Source organism: Erigeron canadensis, chromosome 4 (assembly GCF_010389155.1).
Source record: "Erigeron canadensis isolate Cc75 chromosome 4, C_canadensis_v1, whole genome shotgun sequence".
Taxonomy (NCBI): Eukaryota; Viridiplantae; Streptophyta; class Magnoliopsida; order Asterales; family Asteraceae; genus Erigeron; species Erigeron canadensis.
The window spans coordinates 7,721,384-7,729,393 of record NC_057764.1 but is presented as its reverse complement, the minus strand read 5'-3'; the positions used below and the strand labels follow the sequence as shown (position 1 = coordinate 7,729,393).

Genomic DNA, 8,010 nt, shown 5'->3' with positions numbered 1-8,010 from the left:
TATTTTACCCCCTAAATATGAATAATCTACATAAATGTAGTCGGATAGTTAAAACTGAATCAGCTTCATAGTATATTCAAAATAATCTACAACAACGTAGATTATTTACTTTTTTAATACGCCTAAATATGAATAATCTTCATGAATGTAGTTCGTTAGTTAAAACTGAATCAGATTCACAGTATATTCAGATAATCTACACAAATGTAGATTATTTACCTTTTTAATACGCCTAGATATGAATAATCTGCATAAATGTAGGCGATATGTAAAACTGAATCAGCTTTACAATATCTTCAGAATAATCTACACAATGTGGATGATTTTACCTTTTTTATTTTACACCTAAATATGAATAATCTACACACATGTAGTCGGATAGTTAAGACTGGATCAACTTCACAGTATATTCAACTAATGAAACTATCAGCTACGTCTATCAGCTTGACATCTAAAACTGAAAATAATTCAGCTTTAAACAAATACTAATTAAAAATCCCATCCATGTTGAAACTGATACTGGTTCCTTTTTTGTCGTAATGTTTTTTCAAAATTATATTAATAGTATATAAAAAAAAGGATAATATAAATTTAAAAAAATAAAATAAAAACAAAAACTAAAAAGAATTAATAATTACCAGCATTTCCATGTAATTCTTGAAGATCCACCATATGTGCAGACAAAATATGTGTCGAAAGAAAAAAACTTTGGTTTTTGAAAAAGACAGATCTGATAAATGCTTGTAGATCTGAAATTATTTTTTTTGTATGGATATGAATTTAAATTCCTTTAACGAAGATAACGGAATGTTAATTAGTAACGGAGCTCATTATTTACAATATTGTCACCGCGTCGCCTATAACAAAAGTTTGCATTATTTACAATATTGCCACCGCATGTTTTAAATTAATTTTACACATGTCGTCTTTTTATTGGACAATAGCAAATTCTCTCCCTTCCCTTCTTAAACCACCTTCTTCCAGGATCCTCACCCTATATATATATATATATATATATATTTTAACTGATGTGCCAACAAACTAAGCAGGTCAACAATGTTTTTTTTTTATGTTAATGTCATGATTTATTAATTAATTTCTTATTTTTTTGTTTTTTGTTAATTAATTTCTTATATATGCATTTGAAAACAACCGAAAAGAGAAAAAGCTAAAACCCACTGAAATCTTAAAGTTTTTTGACAAAGTATAATGATTGTCGGCCCAGATAAAAAAAATGTCAAGAACAAAATATTAAATTACAACTTCTTATTAGTAAAAAGAAAAATGCTAAATAATAGATTGTCGACTTTTAAGAATATTCGAACAAAATTGTATAAGCAACCGTGTGTTAATATAGGATATCGCTCTAGTATATATATATATATATAATATAGGGATAATGACCTGTGAGCGTAGATAACTATGACGAAATGTGAGTGTAATGTAACGATCTCTCAAAGTGTCTTGTAAATAACAACGCATTTTGTCCAAAAAACATAACCTATCAGGTGACTAGATACCAATGCTTACATGGCACTGCTGACTTATTTGATTTTGCAAACATGTCTATTGACTTGAAAAAAATGCTTATGTGGCACCGATGACTTATCTCCATCTTCACTACCCAACTTATTATATTTATATAATAAAATTATATATATAATCTATAATCTATATATTTTTAATTCATATACAAAATACATACCACTTTAGACCACTCTTTGTAAACATATCTACAAACACTTTTCTAGTTTTCTAATAATAATAAATAATAATAATATCTTAAGGGTAAAAGATCAAATGCAAAACTCTTTTTTTTTTGAAAACCAAGAAATTCATCCTGGTCATCTATCTATCATCATCTACGGTCCAGATTAAAACTTGTTCCCTACATACAAATTTAAACACGGAGGGGTATATCCGTCATTTTACCACTTGAACAAAAACCCCAAATCACTTATTGTTTCTCATGTCTAACCCTAATTCTCTCTGGCTCTTTTTCCTCTCCGCCCTCCTTTTCTTCTCCGACCTCCTTTTTTCTCCGGTCGCCGTCTATTATCCGGCCTACTTTGCGATTAATCATGTTTAATCGATTCATGATTTGAGTTTCTTATGATCATTGTAGGTATGGAACAAACGGAATGTGTGGCCTACGCTTTTCTTATGTGAATCAAACGGCGTCGTTTTTCCTCTTTATACTATTGAAGAGCATGTTAATGATCGCTCTGTTCTTCTGTTCTGCTTTCACTATAAATGCGTTGGTATATTCTCTTTGAATCTATATATATATATGTATCTATAAAAATTTAGAAATTTTGTTTGTTTAAGTAATTGTGGAATTTTATGTTCCGAATTAGATTTTATACTGTCACGGTTAATTTGAAGTCGTTTTGTTCAATTTGATTATGTAAGTGAATCATTTTTTGTCATTAATTGATATATGTGTGTGAATTAGTGTGTGTAACTACGTGCTATCAATTGAGTTTTTTTGAAGTCATTTTCGTTGAATCTGAATCTGAATCTCAACTGTGTGAATTACTTTGGAAACGTTCTTGGTGCGAATTTGGGTCAGGGTCGTGTAAGACAAGCAGCAGCATTAGGTGCAGGAATTCCGAACACTGTAGTTAGTACCTCGATTAACAAAGTTTGTGCATCGGGGATGCACCATCTTTTAATTTGTGACAATATCGTTCAAGTTACAGTTGTGCATTTGTTATTATGAGATTAGATTATGGGAAATTTCATAAAAAAAATGTGTAACATACTCTTTTCTGTAACTGCAGCAACCATGCTTGGCAGCACAGAGCATCCAATTGGGCATTAATGATATAGTTGTATCTGGTGGTATGGAAAGCATGTCTAATGTCCCCAAATACATTGCTGAAGCAAGGTCATTATTACCATAAATCCTTGTATTGATAACTTTTTCGTACAAGATTTGAGCAAGCTTTGCCTAGTGCTAAATTTTATCACTAGTATTCGTACTATATATGGAGGTATGCTTTGTCTTGCTTTAAAATTTACTATCAGTATCTGTACTATTTATGGAGGTTTTTATATAAATAATAGTGTCGATTGAGGAACATGGATGAGATTCTCTACCTCACTAATGAGTGCCACTGAGCTCGTTTTATATACACACTTTCTATTTGCCAACATATTACAATATAAGATCCTATTTAAATCATGATATATGGTGAACCTGTTATAGTTATTAAACTTCAATCTAAGCATCCAAGCTTTGTCAAATGATGTCCCCGTCATGTATTGCTCTTCAATGAACTAGGTGTGACCTTTACATTTCTTTTTCTCATTAATGACAATATCACATTCTTTCTTGCCCTTGTTTTGGGCAGGGTAACCATATGTTGGGTGGAAGTGGAAACAAGAGTAGGATCAGGCATTGTTGACATTGACAAATAATTTTTGGTACAGTGTGCAAAGTCATATGAGACACCTAGTCTTAGATAAATAGAAAAATTTACAGGCGCTAGTTTTTGATTATTTATAATGTGGTGACGTGTACGTGGAATTTGAAGTCAAAGTAATCATACCCAAGTTGCATGATAAGTAGCAAGACAAACATCAACATTGAGGTTGAAGGAGCTTTTCTTGATATTTAGGATGCAAGGAATATATCTTTTGTTTTAAGTGTTGTGATTAAAATAGCGGGCTTAATGTATGCTTAGATAGGCTCTCTGTGGTTGTTTTTTATTTGGCATCTTGATCCATGGACTTATTGTCACAAACACTTATCTTTGTTAACGAATGAAATCTTACTTTGCAAGCATTTATCTTTGTTTGATTTTCTTGACTGTTTTGTCATGTAGACCAACAGATTGTTAGTTGCTCAAAGTTACTTGGTTTTTGAATTGTCCATTCAGTTTTGGTAGTTGCTTGAAGTCACTTGGTTTTTGAATTGTCGTTTCAGTGAGCCTGAGGCTAAGCCAATGCGGAAGCTCTCGATGTCATTGGACCCACACATATGGAGGTGAGTAATATATTCTCGAATGGAGGTGAGTAATACCTCCTCCCCTGTTACATTAAGACAGAGTGATGGACATTTGAAATGTTAATAGATAGTTAGTGGTCCATTATGTAGTGTCAAGCTATTAAGGAAGCATGACAGATTTCACATCTGGAATCTGCTATCTACTTATTAAATCGTTAAAGTTTGAATAATTGCTTCTTGGAACCTCGGTTTCCATTCTTCGACCTATTATTATAAATCGGTGAATGAGAACGCAAACTACTTGTCATATATTGTATCAAGTCCAACTCACTTACCTGATAATTGCATGCCATTCTATATATATTAATGCACTATTAATAGTCCCATTTTCTACATACCAAGTTCTAGAAAGCAATGTTAAAAATACTGATTCTGTGTGTATCATATTTATACAAACTAAGTTCTAGCTCTCTGGTTTTGTTTGTTCTGCTTTCAGTTTTTATAGTAGTAACAAATTTAATTGATGAATGCAGGATGACTTTGCTATACAAAGCTTTGAGCGTGGTATTGCTGCCAGAGATAACGGTGCCTTCACATGGGAAATCACTCCTGTAGGTTTTAGTAATACAAATTAGATGGTAAACCTCATTGACTCTTGTGCTAATGTGCGATATCTGGGTACTGTAGGTTGAAGTTCCTGGCCCAAGAGGCAAAACATCAAATATCGTTGATAAGGATGCCGATTTGGGAAATGTAAGGTCTTGTAATGTCATATTTTCTTATGTCACGTGTGTTTTTATGCTTTATTATGTCCTTTATTGAGGTTGAAGTTATTCATTCGCATCTGATATTCAAGGTTTAAACTGGATGAAGATTAACTAGTGCTGGTTGGAGCTGTTATGGCAGCGGTGGTTAATAGTGGTCCTACTTATTGAGTCACCTGTCGACTATGGTTTCAATTATCCAAATGGTACCGGTTCTTGCCTCCCTATATACAAGGAATTTATTTAGTATTTATTAGCCTTTGCGTAACTTTCTACAGAATTGTGTCGAACATGAAAGAAATGTCATTCATGAAACACAACTATTTTGATAAATTCACATTAGTGAGGCTTTATGTTTTAGTACATGTCTTTGTCTACAAAGTATCATTACAACTTTAAGAAGTGGCAAAGGATATCATGTGTTTCCTTTTATCTGTCCATCTGTGGCAATTAGCTCAAATGGTAGCATTAGTGATTCAGATATATAGAGTTTCCTTAAGGATTTTGCAAATTTAACCCCATTATCTGATGTAAGAGTATGTTTCATTCTCAAGTAAATTAATTTAATCAACTTACATTGTTTAGTTTGCAGAAATTGGCGGAAGCATCAAATCAGGACGTTGATTTTTGCTGCAGAAGCTTTTGAGCTAATACCCAGTTTGGATCGATAGGAAATTCCAACATACTTTGCTAGGAAACAGTTTGGATTCATCGAGTATTTTGTCCTATTTTCGCGATTTTAACTGCATATTTTGGCAGATTGGTGTTCATCTTACATTGCAACAGCAGGTGGACTTCATCGGTAGTTATGACACTTCATCGGTAGTTATGACAAAGATGAAATGAGAGGCCTTGTTATTGAAGCTCAAGAAGATAGTAACCAACATAAATTCTAGTGACATTATTTTTTGAATATGTTTAAAATCATTTTGTACTTCATGTTTAATGCTTTTGCATTCTAGATTGAACCTTTCTACTTGATAAGGTCTTCTCATCGGTTTGAGCCCAATACTTTGTTGAGATGTATAGTACAGTGATTTAGAATTTTGTTGGATGTGATGGTTTTAAATTGGTTGTTTCCAGATTTCCTAGTAATGGATACCTTCTTTAAGTTTTTCTTATATATGTCAACTTCTGCTTCATTAGCATTACTACTTGAAAAAATTAATCAATTCGTATGCTGTTCTTAATACGTACATGTAAACAGAAACTTCAGTATAAGAATGCTCGTTGCATCATACCAACCTTTGTCATATTTGGGCAAAGACCATAGCAATATTGTTGACATCAGCCATCATGTTGATGGCCCAATCAAGCAGGCAGTTTCAGTTGGAGGTAGAAGGCAACAACGGGTGGAGCAGTCATCCTAGCCTCTATATTATCAGATCGTAAACTCTCCAATGATTAACATGTAGTATTTTCAGGGAACATTGCAAAATGGTACTGTAAATGTTGACTTTGAATTATTAGAATTTGTTTACGTTCTTGATATCATTAATTGCAGTCGAATGTGATGAAAATTATGTACCTTAATAAAACCAGCCAAATAGTGCATGTCTATAACATGGGAATGAATTGATTGATGTGCAACAAACCAGTTTCTTGCAATTATGAATGGTGAGTGTTTCTCATCTTTTATTATCATTTGAATTTCAATTTCAAATTCTTGCATCCTTCTTTAATTTCTTAATTCAATTTTCATCATTGATAATGAGAGGTAAATATAAATTAATAATTTTCTTACTGCAGGTTGTTCTATGGTTAATAATGTACAGCATTTGTGATGTTTATTTTTATTGCAGGTATGCTTTTTTTATAATGGTTTTCAGGCTGTTTTTGTAGGTTAGAAGATATATGTATATATGTTGACTTTCAGACTGTCAAACCTATTGCAGTTTAATTAACCAACTTCAATCTGAGGTTAACCCAACCAAAACAACCAACAAACTATAGAATACTCATACCTTGGTGAGTCTGATGGCATTCCAAAACCGTCTTCTCAATAAATTATACTTATGTGGTTCATCAGTTAGCATCTCTTCTACGATCAGGGTGTCCAAAACTGAAAAGTGAAACCGACGTGTCATCATAATCATAATCAGGATATAAATCATATTAACACATAATAACATTAACACATTAATATAATTATGAGGAGAGATGATATTGTTGCAGTATTGCCTTCAGCCTGCAAATTACCAATATAGTAACTATGCTTAACACCATATACTGTAATGGGATTTTAGCATAATTTTTATGCCTACATAGATACGCAAATAAGATAAGTCAGATATTTAGACTGCCCAAGAGTCTAAAATCTTCATCAAGATTAGGCCTCGGATTCGTATTATTTAAATATATTATAGTACTTTAATCTTAATTATCACATCAGCCAAGACATATACAAATTGGCTTAAATGAGATTGTAAATGAGGAAAAATTCACATATCTAGGAGGGTTGTCAGCATCCAAAACAAGTATGTGTACATTAACACTCCTTAGATAAGTCCAGCAACCTGTCAAGGGTCCATTGCTAAAAAGTAAAATCTTCACCGAAATGACTTGGTGACCCATGTCATTTCCCGAAACCCTTCAGGGAAAAAAAAGATTTTTTGTGTTTTGTTGAAGCAATTAATTACCAAGATACAAAGTTCTCTAGCAACAATTCGCAGTTAATTACCGAGATACAAAGTTCTCTAGCAACAATTCGATCTATCAAGGCATTCTCAAATTTGGATTATCCTCACAAACTGATAACCAGACCTATATATGCTCAACCTGCCTATAGTTATTTTCACGATTACAAATCTAGGAGATATAACCTCACCGTCACCTAATTAGCATGAAAGACAAAGCCATGTATAAAACACGTAGCATTGGTATCAATGGTTTTCGCCTGGCCAACGTCACACAAATACTAAAGTTTTGATCTTTGGAGTTGGACTGACTGACCTTGTCACTATGTCGGGCTCCAGGCTACCCATGAATTTTGATTCCTAAAAATCATCAGTACTGAACCCTGCTGCAGCCCCATACATATTTATCACAAAAACGCTTTACTTCGTTAAAAGCTCCAAGATGCCAAAGAATGGCAATTTTTTCTGTCACACCATGACAGTTTCACACTCTAAATGCTATTTTCATTGTCACGTCCATTAACATTATTGACAATCTCTTGGGCTGTCAAAACATGGCCGTTTATCACTCTCACTTTTATGATTCTAACACCTTCTTTAATACGGATAGCATAGCAAAAACCTCATCGTCAATGTAAAGCTTCTTTAACACTAAATT

The 8,010-nt window shown here is 32.9% G+C and overlaps 1 protein-coding gene across 1 annotated transcript; it reads left to right on the top strand.

Moving 5' to 3' along the window:
- Nucleotides 1-2,028: 2,028 nt before the first annotated feature.
- Nucleotides 2,029-5,839, top strand: LOC122596292. Its single transcript, XM_043768841.1, has 8 exons — nucleotides 2,029-2,044; nucleotides 2,126-2,261; nucleotides 2,784-2,890; nucleotides 3,932-3,991; nucleotides 4,486-4,563; nucleotides 4,640-4,705; nucleotides 4,809-4,922; nucleotides 5,302-5,839. Exons 2-7 carry the CDS (start codon nucleotides 2,142-2,144, stop codon nucleotides 4,828-4,830), a joined length of 453 nt encoding a protein of 150 aa, XP_043624776.1. The 5' UTR covers nucleotides 2,029-2,044; nucleotides 2,126-2,141; the 3' UTR covers nucleotides 4,831-4,922; nucleotides 5,302-5,839.
- The last annotated feature ends 2,171 nt before the right edge of the window (nucleotides 5,840-8,010 follow it).

Excerpts from the sequence above, each read along its gene's own strand:
- LOC122596292 (XM_043768841.1), top strand. The coding sequence starts at position 2,142 with ATGTGTGGCCTACGCTTTTCTTATGTGAATCAAACGGCGTCGTTTTTC. Across the intron at positions 2,891-3,931 it reads AAATACATTGCTGAAGCAAG|TGAGCCTGAGGCTAAGCCAA; the intron begins GTCATTATTACC and ends TTGTCGTTTCAG. Across the intron at positions 4,564-4,639 it reads TCACATGGGAAATCACTCCT|GTTGAAGTTCCTGGCCCAAG; the intron begins GTAGGTTTTAGT and ends TGGGTACTGTAG.